Source organism: Dendropsophus ebraccatus, chromosome 15 (assembly GCF_027789765.1).
Source record: "Dendropsophus ebraccatus isolate aDenEbr1 chromosome 15, aDenEbr1.pat, whole genome shotgun sequence".
NCBI lineage: Eukaryota > Metazoa > Chordata > Amphibia > Anura > Hylidae > Dendropsophus > Dendropsophus ebraccatus.
The window spans coordinates 68,313,603-68,338,866 of record NC_091468.1 but is presented as its reverse complement, the minus strand read 5'-3'; the positions used below and the strand labels follow the sequence as shown (position 1 = coordinate 68,338,866).

The following is a 25,264-nucleotide window of genomic DNA, read 5'->3' as shown; positions in this document are numbered from 1 at the left end:
AATTTTTCTTTCAAATCAACTGGTCCCAGCAAGTGCCAGAGATTTGTAATTTACTTTTATTAAAAAAGTCTCCAGTCTTCCAGTACTTATCAGCTGCTGTATGTCCTGAGGAAGTGGTGTATTCTCTCCAGTCTGACATAGTGCTCTCTGCAGCCACCTCTGTCCATGTCAGGACCTGTCCAGAGCAGCAGGAAATCCCCATAGAAAACCTCCCCTGCTCTCCAGACTGGAAAGAATACATCACTTCCTGCAGGACATACAGCAGCTGATAAGTACTGGAACACTTCAGATTTTCTAATAGAAGTAAATTACAAATCTCTGGCACTTTCTGGCACCAGCTGATTTGAAAGTATTTTTTCATGTTCAGTCAGCTTGGATCATGAATGAGCAACGAGTATCTAGACTCCTCCTTTTAAGTCATGCCCTGCGACTTGTGCAGGTGTCATTATGTGAAGGGAGGACTGAGGCTGAGCTGGTGCATCCTGCCTCATCTACTTACTGTTGTCATCTTTCACAGTAATCCAGCCTGTGATAACTAGGAGGAGACTTGGGAAAAGTTTTTTTCTTCTACATAACCCAAGTGTCAGCCTATTGTGAAACTTAGTGGCCAGAATGGAAACTGCAAGACTTCTGGGTATTTGTTTCTCCCTTAGGCTGGGTTCACACTGCGCTTTTGCAATCTGTTTTTTCATTTGTTTTATGCAAAAGGGTGAAAAACAGATGAAAAAGCGGAGGCATTTGTGTGCATCCGTTCTTATTCGTTACTTCCATTGACTTCCATTATAAAAAAAAATCAATCAAAACGCATCTTTTTTTTCTTTTTTTTGCATTCACAAAAAGCTAGTCGACCATCTTTTTGTGTACGATAAAAAAATGCAGTTTGATCATTTTTTTTTATAATGGAGGTCAATGGAAAAACGGATGCACACAAATGTATTCACTTTTCATCTGTTTTTCATCCTTTTTTTGCATCAAATGGATAAAAAAACGCAGTGTGAACCCAGCCTAACCTAATGGTCGTAGCAGTCATATCATGTAGCATCTGTATACATATATATAAAGGGAAGGCATTTCATGGACTGAGACCACCCACTGGACTCTTAGGCATAGAATGAGCACGGTTTTCTATCAATGAGTTATAAGCCATGCTAAATCTTTTTACACAAAATTGTATCTGCACTATAACACTATGCTTGTCGCTCAGACTCCATTTTTATGGTAATCGGCACATTTTAAAGATGATGCAAAACTGGTGAGTTATTGTGTTTCTTCTCTGCAGGAGCTTCAGATGCACTGTGCAGAGGGGCAGGCATTACTGAATAGCACCTTACACATACGAGAGGAGGTTATACCATGGGGCATCCCACACACAGAGGACAGAGAGCTTGAATCCCTACGACATGACTGGCAAGTATATCAGCAGAGGCTGACTGAGGGCCGGAGCCAGATAAACGCCTCCCTCAGCAAGCTGAAGCTGATGGAGAGGAAGTTCCAGAAGATGGATGAATGGCTGACCTCTGTGGAAGGAAAAGTGAATATCAGAACGGGACGTCAGTCAGACCGAGCCACAAAGGAGATACAGCTTCAGCAGATGAAGGTAAATTCATAACACAGTAATTTCTAAAGCTTAAAGGGAACCAGTCAGTACGATTGTGCCAATATGGTTCCCAGAATAATAGTATAGAGCTTCTCGGCAGCTCGCAGAGCTTTATACCAACTACCTCTGCAGCAGTAGCTTTGGTAAGGAGAAAAAGTACTTTTATTCTGCTGCGCTAGGCAGGGAGTGGGGAGTCAACTAGTCACCTGGGCGGGAGCCCCACATAACTAGTCACCCCTCTCTTTCCTTGTCGGCGTGCAGTGCAGGGATAATTGACACTGAGGATGTAGCATAAACATTGGAGATAGGAATACCTCTTTCTAGAGAATGTACCATCAGGTGATGCACATGAACAGTGCTGGCACAGGGAAGCCAATGGCATGGTCCTTTTTTTGAACTGCGGCCCGATTCCTGCACACATCGCCAGTCTATTACCGAGCACTGGCCCGGGCTGAAGCACTGGAGACTGGCCGGCCGCCCTCAGTGAAACCCCTGCCCCTTCATGACGTGGCTCCACTGATTCCATTAATGTTATAGAGACATGTCAAAATGTTTTAATAGGTGCAGGTGAGTGCTCAGACCTCTACTGATCAAGAGAATGAGCGGGGAGAAGATCAGGCTAACCCCAATACTCTCTAGGTTCTGTTTCACGTTATTGATCGGGCTCCATCTGATTGCCTATGTAAGTCTATGGAGCCCGACTTATACCACATTACACAGAGCAGGGAGAGGACATCCTGCAGCGTGACCTTCTCTCCGCGCGTTCTCATGATTGGTACAGGTCTGAACACTCACCAGGATCGATCTCTATGACATGTCAAAAGTTTTTAAACTACAGTGACACTTTAAATGTATATTAATTGGGTTTTGTTGTAACCATACTGACTCACAGAATACAGACATGTCAGTTTTACTGGGGCTTGCAAAACGTTTCCACAGTTTTTTTGTTTTTTTTTTGCTGTAGCAAAAAAATATTTACAAAAATGTCTTCTCTACTCATGTCTGTTTTTTGCAGCAAGGAACAGCCTGGAAGTTGACCTGGAAGATCAACCTGTCCATATAGCTTGTTTTCTATTACTGAGGTCTTCATCATTCTTCTTCTATACTGCCCTTGAATGGCTTTGTTCGTTCTCTCTCTTAGAAATGGCACGAGGAGGTGATGGTCTACAAAGATGAAGTTGAAGAGGTCGGCACCTTGGCCCAGCAAGTGTTGGAGGAAGGCCGTAGTAGCAGAATTGGGAGCATGGCCACTCTGCTAACATCTCGCTATCAGGCGGCACGGCTTCATATATTGGTAAATACTTCAATAAGTCATCAATGTGCCAAGATGTCTCTTTTTACAAGCTTGTTCAGTCAAGCTGAGGTCAAACTCTCTTGTAACTAGGAAATCACATTCACATTGTGGCGGTGGTAGACTTTATTGTGTATTTTTAATAAAGGGGTATTCCACTCAAACATAACATAACAATTCCTTCCATACTTGTGATTATCTATTCAGTCTTCTTCCCCCAGTTCTGAGCTGCTGCTTTCTGCTGAAGACACAAAAATATGTGTGTAAGCCTTTCTTTGTTTTTTTGTTTTTTAATGCTAGGAGGGTTATTCTGAGGTTAAGTTGCTATTGAACTCATTGTGATTAAAGAAGCTACAATGTTGCAGATAAAGACAGCCAGAGGGGGATACAGAGAGAAAAGCTCATACAGGTTTTTTTTTCAGTAGAAAGCAGCAGCTGAGAACTGGGGGAAGGAGACTGAACAGATAATAACAAGTATGGAAGGAATTGTTAGTCTACCCATGGGCAGCAACATATGAAAAGTTATGTTAGAGTGGAATATCCCTTTAAATGTTAGAATAATACAGAGTTTTTATATTTTTCAGTCTATTTTTGCACAGTGGACATGCATGTGAATGTGTATAGAGCTATAATGTTTTTTTTTCTTCTATTGACTCTTTGTTTTTCACTGTATGAACGCTGTGTAAATAAGTTTTGTGACTGGTACCAGTAACTTTTGTTGTCTTATTCAAGGAACAAATCCAATTCCTCGAAGAAGAAATTAGGAACATAGCGGAGTCCGAGGCCGCCATTAACTATTACACAGAATGGTTTACGGGTGCTTTGCAGAGCTTCCAGAATATAACAGCAGATACGGGCGCTGTGGATCAGGCAGCACTGGAGAAGAAAAGGAAGAAACTCGAGGTAAGTGTTATTCGTACAAGCACTTACCATCCTGTTTCTATATCCATATCTGCATGGCTTTATACTGTATATGTATACCCTTTTCTCTCTATAGTCTTTATTAGGTGAGATGGATTTAGGGCACAGACTACTGAAAGCACTCCGCGAAAAAGGTGAACGTGTTCTTAAATATCTGACGGGAGATGAAGCTGACCGGCTGGAGAAAGACATACACAGCCATGTGGAAAGGTTGGAGGAGCTGACAAGCTCAGTTAGAAAAGAGCATACAGCGCTGGAAAAGGGTCTCCATCACGCCAAAGAATTCTCTGACAAGTACAGCGGACTAGTACAATGGCTGACGGAGTATCAGAACATCCTGAAAGCCGATGTGGAATCCAAAACTGAGCTCTATGAGAAAAAGGCGCAACTAGCCAAGTATAAGGTAATTTGCTCTTTCTAGGGTATGTTCACACTGAGGAATAGGGGAGGAATTTCAAGTGTCATTCACGCTAATTTTTACATATTTTCCTCTTGAAATTCCACCTGTAAAATATGTACAGAGCAATGTCCCATTGAGTTCAATGGGATTTCTGCTCTGTCGTTTACACGTGGAATGTTCCGCCGCTGATCTGCTTTTTCCCACCTTTTCCGCTGGAAATTTCAATTTCCTCTTCAATTCCTTGTAATTTCCAGTAATGTGTACTGAGACCTTACAGAACTACACACACCACAGACAGTCTGCAATAAGCTGGGGATGGTGGGTTTTGTGTTTACAACAGAGGAGCAACAGGTTTGGGCACCTTGGGTAAATGACAATTCATCAATACAATGGAGTTAACCATATTGTTTATTCTTTCCAGTCCGTCCAACAGACTGTCCTGTCACGTGAGCCGTCCATTAAAGTTGTGGTTGAAAAGGGTGAAGCGTTGCTTAGAATGACTCATGATGCCTTTGTGGGGGAAAAAATCCACAAATTGCAGAAGGATTATCAAGGGCTGTGCAGCCTGGCCAAGGTAAGGGACGTGCAGCTCAGCATTTCAGCAACTGTGATAAGAGGAAACATATGTATACATACTGAAACCTGTGCACTAAAAAGAAGTCGGGGGACGGATAGGAGGCTGGTCTCCTAAAAGAGAGGCATTGTCTATAGGAAATCATGGTTAAAAAAAATCAGTGTGTGTATATATATATATATATAAATATATATATATAATAATTATTTTTTTATTTATTTTTTTAACAGATTACTGTTGCTGAATTGGAGGAAAAAGTGAAGGAGCATGAATCTTACAACAGTGAGCTGCAGGATGTAGAGAAGTGGCTTCTACAGATGTCAAGCAGACTGGTAACCCCTGACCTAATGGAAAGCAGTAACTTAGAGATGATCACTCAGCAGCTGGCTAATCACAAGGTATTATATAGTGACACGAGTGCAGAAATGGTGCCATTTGCAGTTTAAAAAATGTTTTCAAATCAACTGCCAGAGATTAGTTATTTACTTCTATTAAAAAATCTCAAGTCTTCAAGTACTTATCATTTGCTGTATGCCCTGCAGGAAGTGGTGTATTCTTTCCAGTCTGTCATGATGCTCTCTACTGCCACCTCTGTCCATGTCCAGAGCAGCAGCAAATCCCCATAGAAAACCTCTCCTGCTCTGGACAGTTCCTCACATGGACAGAGGTGGCAGCAGAGAGCACTGCGTCAGACTGGAGAGAATACACTACTTCATGCAGGACATACAGCAGCTGATATGTACTGGAGACTTGAGTTTTTTTAAATTGAAGTAAATTACAAATCTGTATAACATTCTGCGCCATAAGCAGCAAAGATGAACATGAACAAATAAAACGACTACTAATACGGATACGGAATCTCATGTGACATATTACATGACTGCATTCATATGTTTTAGTAGCGTCACAGAGGGCAGAGATTATTGTTGTATACATTTTAATTAAAGCCAACCATAACAAAATCCAAATGATGATCATGTACATATTCTGAAGTTAATGCTGCATCTTTTTTCAGGCAATGATGGAGGATATCGCTGGGTTTGAAGAGCGCTTGAATAGTCTCAAAGTGAAGGGAGAAAATCTGGTTCTTCACTGTGCAGAACATCTCCAGGCAAAGTTTAAACAAACCATACAAGCACATTTACAGGGAACCAGAGACAGCTACTCGGCCATCTGTAGTACCGTCCAGAGGGTAAGTTATAGTGCACCCATAATGCCATAGCTTGGTGTCCATATCATTGCTTGATTGTGATCCACCAGGAAAGCAACCTTTCATAGTGTGAATATAGACTTACTCAGTTCTCAGTTAGGATTTTAAAGAATATAATAATTTAAAAAAAAAAATACTAATAATATTAATTAAAAATATATTATTTTTTTTATTTTATATATATTTTTCTTCATTTTCCATTTACCCCCAGGTGTATTTAAGTTTGGAAAATGAACTTCAGAAGCATGTAAGTCACCAAGACACCCTGCTGCAGTGTCAAGCCTGGTATTCTACTGTGAAGAAGGAGCTGGACCAAAGGGCCAAAGCTCCACTGTCACTGGCTGAGGCTACAAAACAGGTATGTGAACAGAGTGTGAATATAGACTTACAATTTTGCATAAGACTTTATGGGCACTGTCACTTCCATCCTAGAGACTTTATGGGCACTGTCCCTTCCATCCTAGAGACTTTATGGGCACTGTCCCTTCCATCCCATCCTAGAGACTTTATGGGCACTGTCACTTCCATCCTAGAGACTTTATGGGCACTGTCACTTCCATCCTAGAGACTTTATGGGCACTGACACTAAACGTCCTAGAGATTTGTCAACTGTTCTGATTGGTTGGAGCCTGAATTGGTAGAACTAAAGGAAGTTTTCAGCTTAGTGCTTCACTCCTCGGCTTGCTGCCTGTCTTGTGTCTGTGCAGGATATTGTCTGCATTGTAAAGGCCCTATTCCACGGGTCGTTTAGAGGAGCAATATCGTTCGTATTTGGCCGATAACGGCCGCTATGAACGATATTCGTCCCGTGGAATAGAGTGCAACGATCAGCCGACATCGTTCATGTCGGCTGATCGTTGCAGTCGCTTGTTTTTCAACATGTTGAAAAACAAGCGACTGATATAGCAGCGATCTGCTGCCGTCGCTCCGTTGAATAGGACCGTCGGCAGCAGATGCTGCTATATCCTATGGGCTGCCCGGACGATCAGCGATCCCCCGGGCAGCCCACCCAGCAGCTCCCCGCCGCCCCTCCCGCACTCACCCGCTCGCTGACGCTGCGTTGAATAGCGGCGGCAGCGAGCGGGGAACGAGGAGCAAACGAGCACTAATAGCGCTCGTTTGCTCCTCCAAACGACTCGTGGAATAGGGGCATTAGTCTCTGAAGCTTGATGGAGATTGCAGCAAGCCAGGGAGTGAAGCACTAGACTGATCAAAACTTTTGATATGATTCTAGGACTTTTTAAAGTGATGGGGGCACTTTAAAAAAAGAATGGACACCAGGAAATGTTATAAATTTTTTTTTAAAATTACCATTATTTGCTCAATCCGGCAATGATTTTCTAGTGGCCAATGAGTGATGACATGCTTAATATCCCCATGACTGCTGGTGTCAGTCACTGGCCTCATAGGTCATGTTCTTTGCATGAAAAAGAATAACTTGCTGGAGCAGCGGGTAACACGTAAATAATGCTTGTCTTTTTATTTTTTAACATATACAAAAGCCAGTTTAGTGTCTTAAGCCATAGATAGCCAATTTAATTTAAAGGGGTATTCTGCTCAAACATAACTTTTGATATGTTGCTGCCCATGGGAAGACCAACAATTCCTTCCATACTTGTTATTATCTATTCAGCCTCCTTCCCCCAGTTTTCAGCTTCTGTTTTCTGCTGAAGACACAAAAATCTGTGTGCACCTTTCTCTCTGTCTCCCCCTCCTCCCCACTCCCTTCTGAGACTGCCTATTTAAACAAGTCCCTGGCAGGCTTTATCTGCACTGTGATTAACCCACTTGCATTACAAAGTTGCAGATAGGGACTTGCTTACATCAGCGATCTTGGAAAGAAGGGGGGTGGAAGAGGAGACAGAGAGAAAAGCTCACACACAGATTTTTGTGTCTTCAGCAGAAAGCAGCAGCTGAGAACTGGGGGAAGGAGACTGAATAGATAATAAGTATGGAAGGAATTGTTAGTCTCACCATGGGCAGCAACATATCAGAAGTTATGTTTGCGCAGAATACCCCTTTAAATCACCAATGACTTTTCAAAAGCTTGTCTTTTAGATTATAACTGTAATTGACTCATAGGCTCTTTTCATTGTTATTGTGTACACAGGTGAAACAATACAGGACTCTGCAGGAGCAGGCGAATACATACCTGGACCTTCTATGCACAGCTTGTGACCTATCTGACGGGGCTGTGAAGAGTGTGGCCATTAACATTCAGCAGACAAAGCAGACAGTAAGCCCTTCTCTGCTTTTATAACCAGTAACATTGTGCACGCTCCATGACAACTCAGCGGATGCTCGCAAAACCGACAGTAACGTGTCGGTCACATGATGCGAGACCATTTATTTTTCAAGGTCCCACAGGAATCTGTCACGGGGGACTCCAGACTCCTGACAGTGTGAGGCCTCATACAGAGTGACAGATGATATTGTACTGAACGTTCTACAATGTGTTCTTTATTAGATTGAGAAGAGAATGATGGAGTCTCAGGATCTGGCAAACGGCTGGGAAGACGTGAAACACATGAAGGTGGAGCTACACGCGTACTTTCAGGAGGCCGAGCAACAGCTCCAAAACATGAAGAGAAAGCGAGCAGAACTAGAGGTCAAACTAGCCCAGAATGTGGTGTCACAGCTAAAGGTACTGGGATGGCTTGTGGCCTCCTGACAGATCTGGTCTTGGGTTTATAGGACAAATTTAGTTGAAGATTTGGGGTGGGGGTGTACTCATCAAATAATGTAGATGAACTGGCTACATCTCTCACTCACCCCTACACATGCCAAGGGCCAATGAGCCTCATCCCAGCCTGTATTGCTGCCCTCTCTGTGTGCAGATGCTTTTTCAGTGCAGAGAGGATGACAATACAAAGTGGGATTTAATAATAATAATGATTATCCCCCACCGCACTCTGCCACCGGTAAGCCCCATCAGTACACCCTGCCCCCTGCCGGTACACCCCACCCTTCGGTACAAGTCTCCCCAACCCCAATCACAACACACACCCTCACCTGTTTCTTCTGATCTATGAAAGTGCTTCTGCTCCAGCACCTGCAGTTCACAGACTGGGAGAGAGTTGCACGCTGGGCAGGGCTGTAAATCAAATGTCTGCCTTGCGTGGCGTCTGGACTTCCTGTTTCTCGATTTTTTTCTTTTATCTTTTTTTTGTAATGAAGAAAGAGTCAAGATTTCGCCCAGTATAACAATGAAGAAGAAACAATGCAAACAGCCCCCCCCCCCCGGTGTTAGAAAGTATAGGCTATGTTTAAAGCACATTATAGCCAAAATAGTTCCTGAAAGTTTGTCAGTAAGCCCCGAATCTGTGGTTTAAAATATATATATATAACGACAGGTACTCTTTTAAGTCTGGGTTCATTCCAGTGTTATTCATTCTTATGTTCTACTCCGTCATTGGAGCAGAATAACAGAAAAAACAGCGCCAGTTGCACTCAATGCACCCCATTGACCTTACTGGAGTCTGGTGGTTTTCTGACTTAGTATCTGCCATTTCACTAGATAAAATACTTTGTCTGGCATCTTGGATATATCCTGCAACAGAGTCTGCACACAAAAAACACAAATTTTAACTCTTTAAGGGTCTGCATCCTACACAGTAACCCCAATCAATTTCTGGCTATGGTGGTGAAATATGCATTAGACTATAACCACTAGAACTGCTCTTTCGTATGTTCTGTTCACAGTTCTTTCTGTTTTTGTGCATTAGGAATTTAGTCAGAGGCTCCAGTCACAGCAGGATGAGATTACCAAGTTTACAGAGAAAGTAAACAAGCTGACCAATGGGCAGGAGTCCCCAGAACATGCCGACATCGGTCACCTAAGTAACCGCTGGCTCGATTTTTGCTTTCAAATAAACGGTTTACTCCAACAGAGGGAGGAAGATCTGCAGCGAACGCGGGATTACCATGACCGTCTCGGCATAGTCGATGTATTTCTTGAAAAACTTACTACAGAGTGGGACAACTTAGCCAGGTAATTCACAGCCACTAGTTATAATTCTAAATGACTAATAAAAGGATAAAATCATTTTGTTGTATCCAAAGTCAAGCTACACTGTCTAAACCTCTGAATGAGTGGTGAATGTGGCAACCTCATCCGTGAACACAGTATTGCTATGGGTTTTTTGGCCCTTTTACGGCCATTTTTTTTTTAGGAAGGCCAACATTTCGGAGCGAAAATGCAATAGATTGCTTAAAACATCCACATTTTGGCACCAAATTAATGTCTGGCAAAAAAGACTTCCACTTTTAAAGTCACTTATAATAGTAAATTCTTTCAATAAGGTTAACTTGAGGTTCCTAAGAAGAATTGTTTCAGTACTGGACACTTTGTGGAATCTTAGTATTTTTAAAGAGGATGTACCCCCCCGGTAACCTGAACCCACGGATCGATCTGCGCCGGCACGGGGAAGCCGATGCCGCGGTCCGTTTTTTGGACCGCTGCCCGGTTCCCGTGCACGGCGCTGTTCAGTCCAGTGGTACCGGCAGGTGCTGAAGCACTGGAGGTCGACCGGGCTGCCCCCAGTGGGAGGGGATTCCCTCTCCTGTATGACGCGGCCCTATTCATTCTAAGGTTACAAACCCACTTGCCGGATCTGCAGCGAGTCTCCATGCTGCGTTTTTGCAGCGAGACTCGCTGCAGATCCCGGCCCTATACTTTTAATGGCAGACAAACACGCAGCAGGGATGTACATCCCTGCTGCGAGTTTGTCTGCAGCCCACCCCATTAACCCCCCGGCCGCCGGAGCTGATACTTCACCTGATCCCGGCTCCGGCGGTTCCTGATGTCTTCAGCAAGCCGGAGCGGGGACCAGGTGAAGTATATGCCCCGGCCGCCCGATCGCAGCCCCGGCCGCCCGATCGCCCCCCCCGCAGCCCCGATCGCACACACGCCCCCCCCCCCCCCCCCCCGCAGCCCCGATCGCACACACGCAGCCCCGATCGCACACACGCCCCCCCGCAGCCCCGATCGCCCCCCCCGCAGCCCCGGCCGCCTGATCGCACGCCCCCCCCACAGCCCCGATCGCACACACGCCCCCCCGCAGCCCCGATCGCACACACGCCCCCCCGCAGCCCCGATCGCACACACGCAGCCCCGATCGCACACACGCCCCCCCCCCCGCAGCCCCGATCGCCCCCCCCGGCCGCCCGATCGCACGCCCCCCCGCAGCACCGATCGCACGCCCCCCCGATCGGGCGGCCGGGGCTGCGGGGGGGGGGGGGGGGGGGGGGCGTGTGTGCGATCGGGGCTGCGGGGGGGGGGCGTGTGTGCGATCGGGGCTGCGGGGGGGGCGATCGGGCGGCCGGGGCTGCGGGGGGGCGTGTGTGCGATCGGGGCTGCGGGGGGGCGTGTGTGCGATCGGGGCTGCGGGGGGGCGATCGGGCGGCCGGGGCTGCGGGGGGGCGATCGGGCGGCCGGGGCTGCGGGCAGCTGGCTGGAGCATATACCTCACCTGGTCCCCGCTCCGGCTTGCTGAAGACATCGGCAACCGTCGGAGCCGGGATCAGGTGAAGTATCAGCTCCGGCGGCCGGGGGGTTAATGGGGAGGGCTGCAGACAAACTCGCAGCAGGGATGTACATCCCTGCTGCGTGTTTGTCTGCCATTAAAAGTATAGGGCCGGGATCTGCAGCGAGTCTCGCTGCAAAAACGCAGCATGGAGACTCGCTGCAGACCCGCCAAGTGGGTTTGTACCCTAAGCAAGCCGCGTCATACAGGGGAGGGAATTCCCTCCCACTGGGGGCGGCCTGGCCGACCTCCAGTGCTTCAGCACCGGCCGGTACCGCTGGATCGAACGGTGCCGTGCACGGGAACCGGGCGGCGGTCCGAAAAACGGACCGCGGCACCCGCTTCCCAGTGTCGGCGCCGATCAATCCGTGGGTTCAGGTTAAAGAGGATGTACCGGATGGTACATCCTCTTTAATCACACGTTTTCTGTGAATAGATCTATAACTGACCACCAATAAGCAGCTCAAGTAGAAGAAAGGAACAGGCACTCACCAAACTGCATATAATCCTCTTTATTTCATCTTCATAGCAAAGATAAAAAATGCAGGGAGAGGGAGCTATGGCTGTGACCGCTAATGCCGTGCTCCCTCTGCCTGCGGTGGAATAAAAAAGATTATACGCAGTTTGGTGAGTGCCTGTTCCTTTCTTCTACTTGAGCTGCTTTCCGATTGTATCTTATATTGAACAGTAGCACCACTGTAGCCTCGCAGTGTCTAATGCAACTGTTGCTGGGGAAGCTGGCTCGGAAGCAGTATTGCCCGGTCTTAGTGCTTCATTGGACTTCAATATAACTGACCACCCTTTTCTACTTTTGACAGATCTGATACCGAGAGTACAGCAGCACACCTTGATGCGTTGAAGACATTAGGATCAATCCTTCAAGAGAGAAGATTTGCTCTTGAGGACCTCAAGGAACAAAAGCAAAGGATAATTGACCATTTAAATGTAGATGACAAAGAGTTAGTTAAAGAGCAGACCGGCCATTTTGAACAGCGCTGGACTCAGATAGAAGACCTTGTAAAATCAAAAATTGTGTCTTGTGCCGCAACATTAGAAGAATTACGTTTTCTTAATTCCCGATTGCAGGAACTAACCGAATGGGCCGAAGATCAGCAGCCTAGTATGTCCGAAGCTTTAAAACAAAGCCCACCTCCTGAAGTGGCTCAGAACTTACTCATGGACCACCTGACTATATGCAGTGAAGTGGAAACTAAGCAAGTGTTGCTGAAAAACCTCATAAAAGATGCAGATAAAATTATGGCTAATCTAGGACTGAATGAAAGGCAACAGCTTCAGAAAGCGCTAGAAGATTCACAGAAACACGTCGACTGCCTCAGCGATTTGGTCAACCAAAGGAAGAGACACCTAAATAAAGCTTTGTCCGAAAGAGCGCAATTTTTAATGGCGGCATATCAGGCCTTAAATCAGATTCAGCACTATGAGAAGAAGGTGATGTTACAGGATCACATATGCCTGCTACCGGATGATGTCAGCAAGCAAATCAGAACATGCAAAAATGTCCAGGCGGGCTTGAGGACTTACCAGAGTGACATTAACAGCCTGTGGATCCAGGGCAGAGACCTAATGAAGGAAGCCACCGAACAAGAAAAGAGTGAAGTTTTGGGTAAATTACAGGAACTACAAACTATTTTTGACAGCACTTTACAAAAATGTGGGCAAAGACTTATAGAACTTGAAAAAAGTTTTGTTTCCAGAAAATTCTTTAAAGAAGATTTGGACAAAGCTTGTCATTGGATCAAACAAGCCGACGTCTTAACATTTCCAGAGGTTAATCTTATGAACGATGATTCCGAATTGTATTCTCAGCTTTCCAAATATCAGAAAATTCTCGAGCAGGCCCCCGAATATGAAACTCTTTTACTGTCATTGCAAAGAAACGGTCAGGAGATTTTACCGACGTTAAATGAGGTTGAACGATCCTACCTTGACGAGAAACTCAATTCCCTGCCGCAACAGTGTAACTATGTGGTTACATTGGCCAAAGAAAAGCTCGGTAAAGTTCAGGAAGCTATTTTTGTCCGGAAACAATATGTTTCGTTGATTGATCTGACAAGCAAGGCCTTAAAAGAACTGGAAGACCACTTTTTGCTCATGAACAAAGTCCCCTCCAGCCTTTCAGCCGAGGAAGCGTTGACACTCCAGCAAGACTATGCCTCTCTCCTAAATGAAGTTGTGACACTTGGCTCAGCGGTTAATGAACTAAATCAGAAGAAAGAGATTTTCCGTAGCACGGGGCAACCGTGGCTTCCCGAAGAAATGTTACAGCTCGTGTGCCAGTATCATAAGTTAAAAAGAACCGTAGAACAGAAAGTTAGCCAAATGGCAGACACCAAAGATGCCTATCGGAGAAATGAAGACCTTTGTTCCAAGTTGAAAATAAAATTTGAGGCCCTGGATAAGGAATTGGAACAAGTAAACCGGGAAACACTTCCAGCTGAGGACAAGCTGAAAAGCTATCGCACGTTGGCAGCCAACCTCCATAACGCAGGGGCCCTTCTCAGACAAGCCGCGGAACATTTAGAAGAACTTTCTCCGATGCTTGATCCTTCAGCTTATGAAGCCGCAGAGCTTCAGGTGCAACAGTGGCAAGAAAAGTTAAAGTCGTGGCATGCCGTAATGAAGGAAAGGATGGGAGAGTGTGAAAACAGGTTGATTGAGAGCATAGACTTTCATATTGAAATATGCCGTACTTTGGAGTGGCTTAGGCAAAAGAAGGTAGAGCTGAGTGAACCGCTAGCCTTGGATGGGAAGCTCGAAAGTGTCCAAGAGGAAATCAGAAAGTTGCAAATTCAACAAGAGGAAATTGCATCCAGTCTGAGAATGATGAATGCTCTGAGCGAAAGGGAAAAGCAGAAGTATCTGAAAGCAAAAGAGCTGGTCCCAGCTGATCTGGAAAACAGCATATCTGAGCTATCTGAGCTGGACAGAGAAATCAATGGAGTGATCAGTGGAAGACAGGTCTGTAAATATTCTGTACTTATTAGAGAGGAGCAAACCTTAAGCACACTTGGGTTTTCCAATTCTCAGCGTGCAGTATATATATGTGTGTGTATATATATATATTATATATATATATATATATATATATATACAATATATATATATATATATATATATATATAATATAATATATATATATATATATATATATATATAATATATATAGTGTGTATATGGGTTTATTTGACCAGTCTTATGTATAGCCCATAAATGTACCCATTCCTGAATCCTATACAATCATCTGGGTCCATAGCTAAATTTATCCTTGAAACTCACTACTATCTAAAGTCAGGACTTTATCTGCCACAAAATGATCATCTTGCCTCAGGTTATAGATTGCAGAGTCGCCGAGGGGCAGGATGTTCCACTGAGTGGCCGTAAACCATACTGCTTACCCCTTGTCTCTCCTGTTCTGTAAGGTTGGCATCATTAACCTCATGACCTGTAAATGACAGCTGGACATGCAAAACAGAGGATTGGGAATACACTTATTATTTAGTAAGCATGTGACTTTTATATAGAAGATCTAGAATTGCCCCAACGCACTGTATATCTAGTCCATTCAGGGGTCTAATCGGCCAAGAACAAAGCAAGCAACCTTTTGCATATCACTGAATTTCTGTTTCTTTTAGGTTTCTCTAGAAAAAATGCACATCACAAGTCAAAGATACCACCAGGCATTACAGTCTGCATCTAACTGGCTACAAGAAGCGCACCAAATGCTGCAGCAGACCTCAAGCGGTGTAGACATTGAGACGGCTGAAGAAACTCTTAGGGACTATACAGACTTTTTCAGCTCGGAAAATAAGCTAAATGGCCTTATCGATGAACTCCGCGTCTTCATGTCTGAGCTCGAAGGATGTGTTAACAAGCCTGGCCTCGACCAACTTAAACAGGCTGTGGCCTCCATAAAGAAGAGAGGGAAGGAGACCAGAGAAGAAGCTCAGACTCAGCTCGAACTGCTTAGAAGGTACAGCTTTATTATGGTGTTTCCATATGCTGGATACAGATTATTGGCAGACCCGTCTCTTAGGATGTGTTCACACATTCAGATGAAGGGCTGTTTGATGCGGAAAAAAAATTGTTTTCTGTTTTAAAACAGCACAGACCCACAGTTCAAAACTCCTTTGTAATTGACTTCAATGAGGGTTAGGGAAACACGCCGAAAACTTTTCAGCATAGTTCCCATTGATGTCAATAGGAGCCACAGGACAACCTTCATCACATGCCCATAAGTCACCCATAGCCTTTATTTGATAAAACCTGGTCTTTTAGTGTCATCTGTCGTATGACAGTATAGCTTTTATTTGTGGGACAAAAAAGCTTAATCTACCACTCTTTTTGTGTCCTGCAAATAAAATGCAAAAAGTGTAGTCACAAGTAGTGTGTGTGTGTTTGACCTATTCAGCTGTAAGGCAAATCTGTACACCATAAGTATTGCAAAAGATTTTCATGGTTAAACAGTCTCTAAAGAGAACCTGTTGCTAAAAATAACTTTTTAAATGTAATCGGCCTGTCAGATGTAATTTATCACAGCGGGTCTCACTGCTGACACTGATCAGGAGGTATAGCCAGGGAGAGATCACGGCAGCACAATGCAAATTAAAAATGTATAAAAAAATATTGTCGGAATGAACACCTGGCGGCGGAGTGCTACCATAATCTCTCCTCACCTCCTCTTCTGATCAGAGCAGGAGTCGGCAGTGAGACCTGCTGTGATCAACAAGGAACGTTATTTTTAGTGACAGCGCACATGTAAGGCTGGAAACATACAATCAGGTTGTGTTGCGGTTTCCAAAACCGCTGTGACATTTTTCCATTACTTTTACTGTTGGAAACAAACCTATTGCAGCTACAACTGCAGCGCAACCTCATCGTAACCGTAGTGTGTGGTTTTATCTTAAGGTTAATTAATTCTGCATAGAAGCTTTAAAGTCCTGTTCAGTTGGTTTAAAGAAAAACTATCAGCAGGATGGACGAATCTAACATGCACTTAATAGCGTAATCCAGCGTCTAGTCGGCTGTCTAGAGCACAGGGTGTGGCGCTTCTGCCCCCATCTTGCCCGCCCCTTCTAATGATTATCAGTGGAATGGGATGCCCAGGGGTGGATTGGTGCTCTGGGGGGTGGAGCCCTTCCCCACCATGTGCTCCAAACAGCTATGCTAGACACTGGAGTAATCTACAAACTGAATGCAAACGGCGCAAAGAATGAAGGTAAAACACACACCTTCCTCCTCAGTTCACTTACATGCTACAACATAAAAAAGGGTTAATATGCGGAGGACAAGATCTCTGCTTCACTGCTCTGATAACTCCATACCTCTGTTCTCAGGAGCTCCGGAAGAGGTCAGGGGTTATCAGTGCAGTGCATAACTATATGTTGCAGCATCCTTCATCTGTGTATATAACCATGAGGGCTCCTAATGGACCCTTATAGTTAGATACAGCTGACTGACAGAGCAAGCAGCCATTGGTTCTCCGCTCTGCCAGTCACTTTTGTAATTGCAGATAGGATTCTGCCTCTGGTCACAAGAGATTTTAGTTTTTGGCCACATCACCGAGCCTTTATAAATACATATATTCATATATATATTACTTTGTATTGTGTGTAGGGGAGAGGGGGGTCCTGTACAGTTTTTTGCTATGGGGCCCCATGAATCCTAGCTACGCACCTGCTCCTGTGTGACTGTGTTGCCCATATTCTATATTCTCCAAGTCAGGCGCTTTGCTTTGAATGTCGGCAGAGGCAGCTATTTCTAGCGGTATGCTAGGCGGAGCTCTTTCTTGTACGATGGGACGGGTTGGAGGGCTCTTTGCTGGGGACCAGCTGTTACATAGAAGAATAAAGCCATAACGCTGCTTTTCCCTCTAGGTGCACAGTCCAGTGGCATTTATACCAAGAGGAGAGAAACCAAGTCGTCATTTCCCTAAATGAAGCTGAGAAAAAATTATTCAAGTTTTCGCTCACTAAGGATATTTCATGTCATAAAGCTGAAGAGAAGCTTAAGATTCATAAGGTGAGCAATGCAAGTCACTAAGAAAACATGGGTTCATTGTTTTATTCAGGACGCATCTCAAATCCTTGTGCAGGGCACACACAGAATAGTGTCTGATATTTTTAATACAATAGAAATATCATTCTCCAGAATTAGATAAACGCAACAACCTTCCTGCAAAAACAGCACCATCCCTGACCTCAGGATATACGTAGTATTGCAACTCTGCTCCATTCATTTCAATGGAACTGAGCTGCAAAATTTCTCCCAAACTGCAGACAAGAGCGGTGCTGTCACTGGAAGAAAGTGGCCATGTTTTTGTAGCACTGGATAACCCCTTTAATATCACTTCCACAAACTACAGAACCTAAAATGACGATACTTTTTGTACTGCACTGGTCCTAATAAAGTGGCCTAAAGAAATTACAGTAATAACATTATACCAGTCAAATATAGAGGTGGTACTAGAAACATTTGTTTCTAGCACTTTATTAAAGCAGCTGTTTAACCAAGGATTAGTTTATTGTCAGGGCTTCTTGGATTAAAGGGGTTGTCCAGGCTTAGAAAAACATGACCGCTTTCTTCCAGGTACAGCACTGCTCCTGTCATTAGGTTGGGTGTGGGTTTTGCAGCTCAGTTCCATTAACCTAAGTGGAGCTAAATTGCAATACCACACACAACACTACACACTCTCCTGCTCTGGACAGTTCCTGACATGGACAGAGGTGGCAGCAGAGAGCACTGTGTCAGATTGGAAAGAATGCACCACCTTCTGCAGAACACACAGCAGATGATAAGTACTGGAAGACTGGAGGTTTTTTTTAATAGAGGTAAATTACAAATCTATACAACTCTCTGACACCAGTAGATTTAAAGACCATTTTTTTCTGCAGAGTCCCCCTTTAACCTTGTGTTTCCATGTAAAACACACATCTGTGTGAGCTGAGGATTTTTTCCAGTGCTTTAATGTAACCTACAGTATATGATCTCTTGTTGCAATCACACGTCTGCAGTAAAGTCCAGGTATAACATTACATCTTGTATTTTTTGTTCTACAGACTTTGGTAACCTTGGTAAATTCTTTTCATGAGAGAATCACAGCCCTTGAGGAGAAGGCGTCCACAATGGAGAAGCTGGGGAATAATGCTAGCAAAGCCACCATAAGTAAGTCAATGTCCACAGTGTGGCAGAGATGGACTAAGCTTCGCAGTACGGCCCGGGAACAGGAGAAACTGCTGGAAGAGGCTGTGCAGGAATGGAAGGAGCAGAGTGATAAGGTAACACATTGCACTGACTGCTAGGCAGACATTCACCTGCATTATATTCTAGGAATAAGACAGATTGGGAAGCAGTTTTTTTTTTCTAATAGGAGGTTTGCTCATCCTGATGCTGTCAACAGTGTATAGAGCCGGCTCAGGATGTGGGCCCACTCAATACAATGGCGTCCTTCCCCTGCTAGATAATTTATAACCAGTTAGATGCCAATGTAAAAAGGGGCCATTAAAGTAAATGTACATTAGGCACATCACTTTGAGTATTATACCTTAATCAATCGGTGCGAGGATGTTGGTCCTTTTTTTGAACCGCCGTCTGTTTCTTGCGCACAGCAGCAGTCTTTTTGTAAGCACAGGCCTAGTGCAGAGCACTGGAGACTGTGTGACGATCTCCCCTCTGTGACGCGGCTCCATTAGAATCAGTGGAGCAGCGTCACTTAGGGGTGGGTGTAAGGCGACGAGCCAGTCTCCAGGGCTGCTGCTGCTGTGCGCGGGAAACAGGAGGCTGTTCAAAGAAAGGACCGTGCCCCCAGCATCCCCGCGTCGGCACCAATTCATTAAGGTATAATACTAAAAGCAATGTACTGGATGGTACATTCGCTTTAAAGGAGAATTCTGGCAGGGAAGTAAAAAATCATTTAGAATTGGGGAAAATAAAAAAAAATACAGTCACGTGTCCCACTCCTGGACCCCGCCTGCTGTCTTCTGAGCTCTCGGTTGACAGATGCCCTGCTCAGCCAGTCAGTGATTGGGGCAGGACACCACTGCAATCACTGATTGGCTGAGCATGCTAAATCCAACCAGTCTGTGACGTGGATCCCGGGTCATCCCAGAACCGAGACAGCAAGCCAGGTTCGGGGGCTCCATGATGCAGCGCAGCACGGGTTCCAGGAGCGGTTAGCATAGTCTGTTTTTTGTTTTCCCCCCACCCACAGCCAAATCTGAACAAAAAAAAAATTGTGAATAATATTGCTATTGACATGTACAGAATCATCTGAACTATCAATTTATTACATTCCTGATTGCAAAAAGGTAAACAGCATAAGCGCAAAAACTCGCCAAAGTGCAAGATTGGTGATTTTATGGTTACATCACATCCCCAAAATATGTAATAAAAAGTGGTCAAAAAGTCTTATATATGCATGTATGGTACCAATAAAAAGTAAAGATCATGGTGCAAAGAACTGACATGTCACTTCTCAGAGAGGAGAGCTGCGGCGGCAGAGAAGAGGCACTCTCTCATAGATGGGCTATGGCAGGTGGGATTCCGCGGCGGAAAGTTCAACTGCGGAATTCCACCTGATTTACTTAGTGTGAACATACCCTTACATAGCGCCTTCATTCTAAGCTTCTAAGGCAGAGCATTCGGCAAAACAGGGTTTACCATTGCTGAATGTCATGTGTTTTCCCAGATACAGGCATCTACCCTATCCATTGACCAGCTACAGGAACGCCTTCCAGACAACTGTACCGAAAAAGCATCCAAGGCCGAATTGGTTCAGCTACTGGAGAGCCATGAGACTTTCTCTCGAGATCTTGAGCAGGAGTATTCTGCTGTTAACCGCTTGAGGCAACATGCACTGAATGGCCTCCTCCGGGATGTGCATACCGAATCGGCTGCCGTGGAGGATCTGCCAGTCATTCAAGAAATGAAAGCCATGCTGGACAGATGTTCCAAGTAAGACTGTATACAAATCTTGCTCATAGTGCTTATATACACCATAATAGTATAGCTTCATTATACAATCAACAATTATACAACAAGGAAAGATGATAAACAAAACCAAGGCTTAACAACATCTGGTATAAACGTTCATGAATTTAATTAAAAAAAATATAAAATATAATTAAGCTTTTAGCTTTTCTCTCTACAATGTTGCAGATAAAGCCTGCCAGGGACTTGTTTACATCAGACGTCTTAGAAGGGAGGGGTGAGGAGGGGGAGACAGAGAGAAAAAGCTCACATACAGATTTCTGTGTCCTCAGCAGAAAGCGGCAGCTCAGAACTGGGGGAAGGAGACTGAATAGATACTAACAAGTATGGAAGGAATTGTTAGTCTCACCATGGGCAGCAACATATTAAAAGTTATGTTTGAGTGGAATACCCCTTTAAGTAGTTTTAAAATGTTAGTTATGTTTAGTTAATCTTAGGATTTCTTATATTTAGACTATTTTAGCTTTGGGGTTAAGGCAGGCAAAATGGGCTAGCTTGGATATATCCTGCTCAGCAACATCTATAGTTATATTAATAGACTATTACCAATACACTCCCTGTGAAAGTACAAACCCAAGTATACAAGTCATAAAGTAGCCAAGATGTATAAAGCTGATAATCTGGCAGCGATTGGAGTCGAGCACGCTCGGGTGCGATCCCGAGCATACAGCATTTGATTAGCGGTGGCTAAAGAAGTTGGATGCAGACCTAGGGAGTCCTGGAAATCGTGGATTCGAACCATAGGGTTCGAAGTTCATATAAATATAATTTGTAAGATTTCCATTGATGATCCACTCATTCTCTGTGTTTATGTGCTTTACAGCATGCAGCAGAAAATCAAGAAAAGCAAAAAGCTGGTAGAGCAGGAACTAAAGGAACGAGAAGAAGTGGAAAAGAAGCTTAATGTTGTTAGAGCCTGGATCAGAGATACAAAGGAAACCTTGCTGAATTCTGCATCGGAAGGAGATATGCAGCTGGAAGAATTCCAGGTACACTATTCTATGGAGTCACTTTATTAGGAATAGAGATGAGCGAACCTCGAGCATGCTTTGTCCGATCTCAGACTCTCTGCATTTGCTTACCGGTGGCTGAAGAAGTTGGATGCAGCCCTAGGAAATCCTGGAAAACATGGATACAGCCATAGGCCATAGGCTGTATTGATGTTTTCCAGACAGCCGGCATCTAACTTCTTCAGCCAGCATCAAATGCAGAGTGTTTGAATTCGGACAAAGCATGCTTGAGGCTCACTCACCTATCATTAGAAACCATCATAAATAATAATTCAGTACCAACTGTTCTGAAGTCTGAAACATCGGACCACAAACGTAAATCGCATGTGTAATAGCGCCGGCAGCGAGCTGAGAACAAGGAGCAAGTGAGCGCTGCCTGACAGGTTGTCACTCGCTTGCTGCCCGGTGATCGTCCCATGCAATAGCGTGAATTGTTCCATGTGAAACATTGCTTTGTCTTTTGTCCAAGGTTCTGAATCAGGAGCTGATTTCTCATCGTCAAAAATTGGAAAGATTGTCCGAAGAGCAGCAGAATAAATATCTGGAGATGTACACGATTCTGCCATCTGAGCTGTCATTGCTGTTAGCCGAAGTGGCATTAGCCCTGGCCAATATGAATGAGGAGGTAAACTGAATATACTGTGTCCTTTTATAAAGAAATTTTAATTTTGTAAAAAAGAATCAGACATGCAGGCCCACATTTATTATCTGGTGGAAAAGGTAAGTGTGTTCTTCAGGGATACCTAGGCCCAGATTTATCAATGGGGAAGGGGGATATTGGGCACTAGGAGGGGAGAATAGTTGACTGCACACAAAGATCCAAATGGGCCCCAGACCAACCAATCACTGAGTGAGGCATGACACTACTGCAGCTTGTTAAAAACATGAGGGGGGGTATTTTTTTAAAAAAAAACATGTATTTAAGCTGTGATTAGAGCTAAAGAGGCTGGGCCTGTCTTCCCTGGGCCCTAACACTGCTACACCTCTATACACTGTGCACACTGCTCATTTGGCACAGGGATGTGCATACAGCATAGTAAGGCATAGAGGTGCTAGAGCCCAGGGGAGATAGGCCCCATCTAAAAAAAAAGACAAGGTATATTCTGAATGCCTGTTAGTAAAGGGGTACTCCGGTGAATTTTTTTTTCCTTCATATCGGCTTTTTTTAGAAAGGTTCTATAGGTTTGTAATTTACTTCTATTCAAAAATCTCCAGTCTTCCAGTACTTATCAGCTACTGTATGTCCTGCAGGAAGTGGTGTATTCTTTCCAGTCTGACACAGCGCTCTCTGCTGCTATTTTTTCAATGTAGATACAAATGAAGCAAAAAGAAGCCGAGCAGAGTCAAATACTTTACCAGGAACTGGATAAGCAAATAACAGAGACTGAGGAAGAGCTGAGCTCTATTCTAGGAAAACTAAAAGAGAAAGCCACTGATGTGACTGAAGCGAGACAAGATCACACGGTAAGAAGAGAAAATCCCCAAGTGTATTAGGTTCTGTTCACACTCGTTTTTTTTAATCCGTTTCATGCAAAAATAATAAAAAAATAAAATAAAAATATAAGTAACTGACACATTTGTGTGCATCCGTTTTCATCCATTTTTCTATTATTAACATAAAAGATCAAAATGCATCCATTTTTTTAGAGCGTACGCTAAAACGTGGTCGACCACACACGTGCCTTATCTGCAGCGGATTGCATGCTGCAAGTTCACAATGGATACCTTCCCATTCACTTCAATGGGATGACACACTATCCATTATGCCTACACAATCTTGTTTTAGTGCAGTTTACAACCATTTGTTTTTCATACAGATCTTATGTGAGGAACTAGACAAGTGCAACATAAAGCTGGTGGAGCTGGACGCCGCAGTGCAGGACTTTGCTGAGCAGAATCGTATGCTGGGACGACAACTGGTGGATAAGATAGGAAAGCTGACCGAATTACAGCAGCAAGCCAGCAAACAGGCGGAATACAGAGCAGGCAAAGTCACCCAGGTACAGTAATGTGCTGTCCCTGACATGTTTAATGGAGAAGTAATGGGAAATAACACAAATTCCTTATGAGCATCAACGATGGTGGTAATATGTACAGGTGGGAGTGGCTGTGCCTTCATTTTAAGTTCTAGTTTCATTCACTAGTGCAGTCTTATTTCTGGATTTTTCATTCACTAGTGCAGCCTTATCTGTGGACTGTTCATTCAGTAGTGCAGCCTTATCTGTGGACTGTTCATTCACTAGTGCAGCCTTATTTCTGGACCGTCCATTCACTAGTGCAGCCTTATTTCTGGAGTGCTCATTCATTAGTGCAGCCTTAGTCTGGACTGTCTCTCCTGCTGCAGCCCCTGTAGGATCCCTTGTCCCCTGTGCTGAGACGACAGTCAGTGATGCTGATCTTCCCACCTGCAGTCTGCCATGGGTTTTTTTTTCTCTCCTTGCACTAATGCATGGCCTGTGTGACACCTCCCCCCACACACACGCACACCAAGCTGCATTGTTCCATTTTACAATGTAATGGACAAGTGTATATGGGGAACCTCATGCCTTCGAGATTCAAGTGGTCTTAGGGCTGCATTAGACGACCTGATATTAGGAACAAGTGAGCGCCGCCCCGTCATCAGTGCTCACTTGCTCCTTGTTCCCTGCTCGCTGTCAGTACATGCAGCGATGAGCAGGAGTAGGGGCTGCATAGATGATCTCTAGAAGATAGCGGCGGTATGCTGCCACTCCTATAACACAAAGCGGCAGCCAGGAGACCGTTGATACTGTTATTGGGATTTTGGTTCATGCAGAAACACAACGATCAGTTGACATTGTGCTTGTTGGCTAATCGTTGCCTTTTTGCATGAGCTATTACACACAGAACGGGTAGTAATCGTGCAAGTACGGCCAATAATGGTTTAGTGTAATAGGGCCTTTAGAGTACATAAGAAATATTGATTATTGAGAATATAATCTAAGTCAGAAGTTATAAGGGCACATAGAGTACCCCCTCCGTCCGCCTGCCTCCTCTTTCTGTGACGACTATACATATTCATCAGAGGTCGTGCAGGCACGTCAGGGGGAGGGTGGGATAGTGGTGTCCCCGAGCTGGGGAAGGATGGCAGCAGTATTCCTGTAGTGATGGAAGGAGAGGCAGACGTGGTGGTTGTTCAAACTTCGACCAAGCCCCATCTGTACATTACATAGACATCCGTTTCATTACATGGTGTAATTCAGTATGTCCTCTGGAGGGGACATCATTGGCCAGGCCCTATGGCCAGGCTCATGACGGTCAGGTTAAAAAAGAAGTAGATGCATTGTAAATATGTGATGTGAGACCCTGCCTGTAGAAACTTTTCTTCTTGATATTACCATACACAGGCCGTCATTCAATTGGAGGAATACAATGAAATGTTAGAATTTATTTTACGGTGGATTGAAAAATCAAAGATATTACTGAACAGTAACATCATCTGGACTTCGGCCAGTCAGCTCCGTGATCAGGCCATGGCCCACCAGGTATGTGGCGGCACATATTGGTACTATGTAGCACAAGGCTCGTGGTGTGAATGACAAAGTCATTGTGCGATTTCAGAATTTTGAAATTGTGTTAAAAGGCAAAAAGAAATGGTAAAATCTCATAATCTGGTTCTTGCTAAACTACATCTTTAGGCTATGCTCCCACAACTTCTCTAGGTGAAAAGAAAGTAGTTTTTATTTATAATGACAGCCACTAATAATGATCA

At 44.3% G+C, this 25,264-nt stretch overlaps 1 protein-coding gene across 2 annotated transcripts in view; it reads left to right on the top strand.

The window, feature by feature from the left end:
• The window catches only part of SYNE1 (spectrin repeat containing nuclear envelope protein 1), a 385,540-nt gene that overhangs the window by 256,570 nt on the left and 103,706 nt on the right, over window positions 1-25,264 (top strand). The window contains exons 66-86 of one of the 2 annotated variants that reach the window (XM_069955314.1): window positions 1,280-1,597; window positions 2,739-2,891; window positions 3,621-3,791; window positions 3,886-4,212; window positions 4,631-4,783; window positions 5,014-5,181; window positions 5,799-5,975; window positions 6,205-6,351; window positions 8,104-8,229; window positions 8,461-8,637; window positions 9,719-9,984; window positions 12,337-14,497; window positions 15,172-15,509; window positions 17,413-17,557; window positions 18,595-18,813; window positions 20,223-20,488; window positions 21,348-21,513; window positions 22,004-22,159; window positions 22,846-22,998; window positions 23,352-23,534; window positions 24,900-25,037. In XM_069955314.1, the coding sequence (XP_069811415.1) occupies window positions 1,280-1,597; window positions 2,739-2,891; window positions 3,621-3,791; window positions 3,886-4,212; window positions 4,631-4,783; window positions 5,014-5,181; window positions 5,799-5,975; window positions 6,205-6,351; window positions 8,104-8,229; window positions 8,461-8,637; window positions 9,719-9,984; window positions 12,337-14,497; window positions 15,172-15,509; window positions 17,413-17,557; window positions 18,595-18,813; window positions 20,223-20,488; window positions 21,348-21,513; window positions 22,004-22,159; window positions 22,846-22,998; window positions 23,352-23,534; window positions 24,900-25,037 (6,108 nt within the window). Of the gene's footprint in view, window positions 1-1,279; window positions 1,598-2,738; window positions 2,892-3,620; window positions 3,792-3,885; window positions 4,213-4,630; window positions 4,784-5,013; window positions 5,182-5,798; window positions 5,976-6,204; window positions 6,352-8,103; window positions 8,230-8,460; window positions 8,638-9,718; window positions 9,985-12,336; window positions 14,498-15,171; window positions 15,510-17,412; window positions 17,558-18,594; window positions 18,814-20,222; window positions 20,489-21,347; window positions 21,514-22,003; window positions 22,160-22,845; window positions 22,999-23,351; window positions 23,535-24,899; window positions 25,038-25,264 lie in introns of those variants that run through there. The other variant, XM_069955312.1, reaches the window with a different exon arrangement.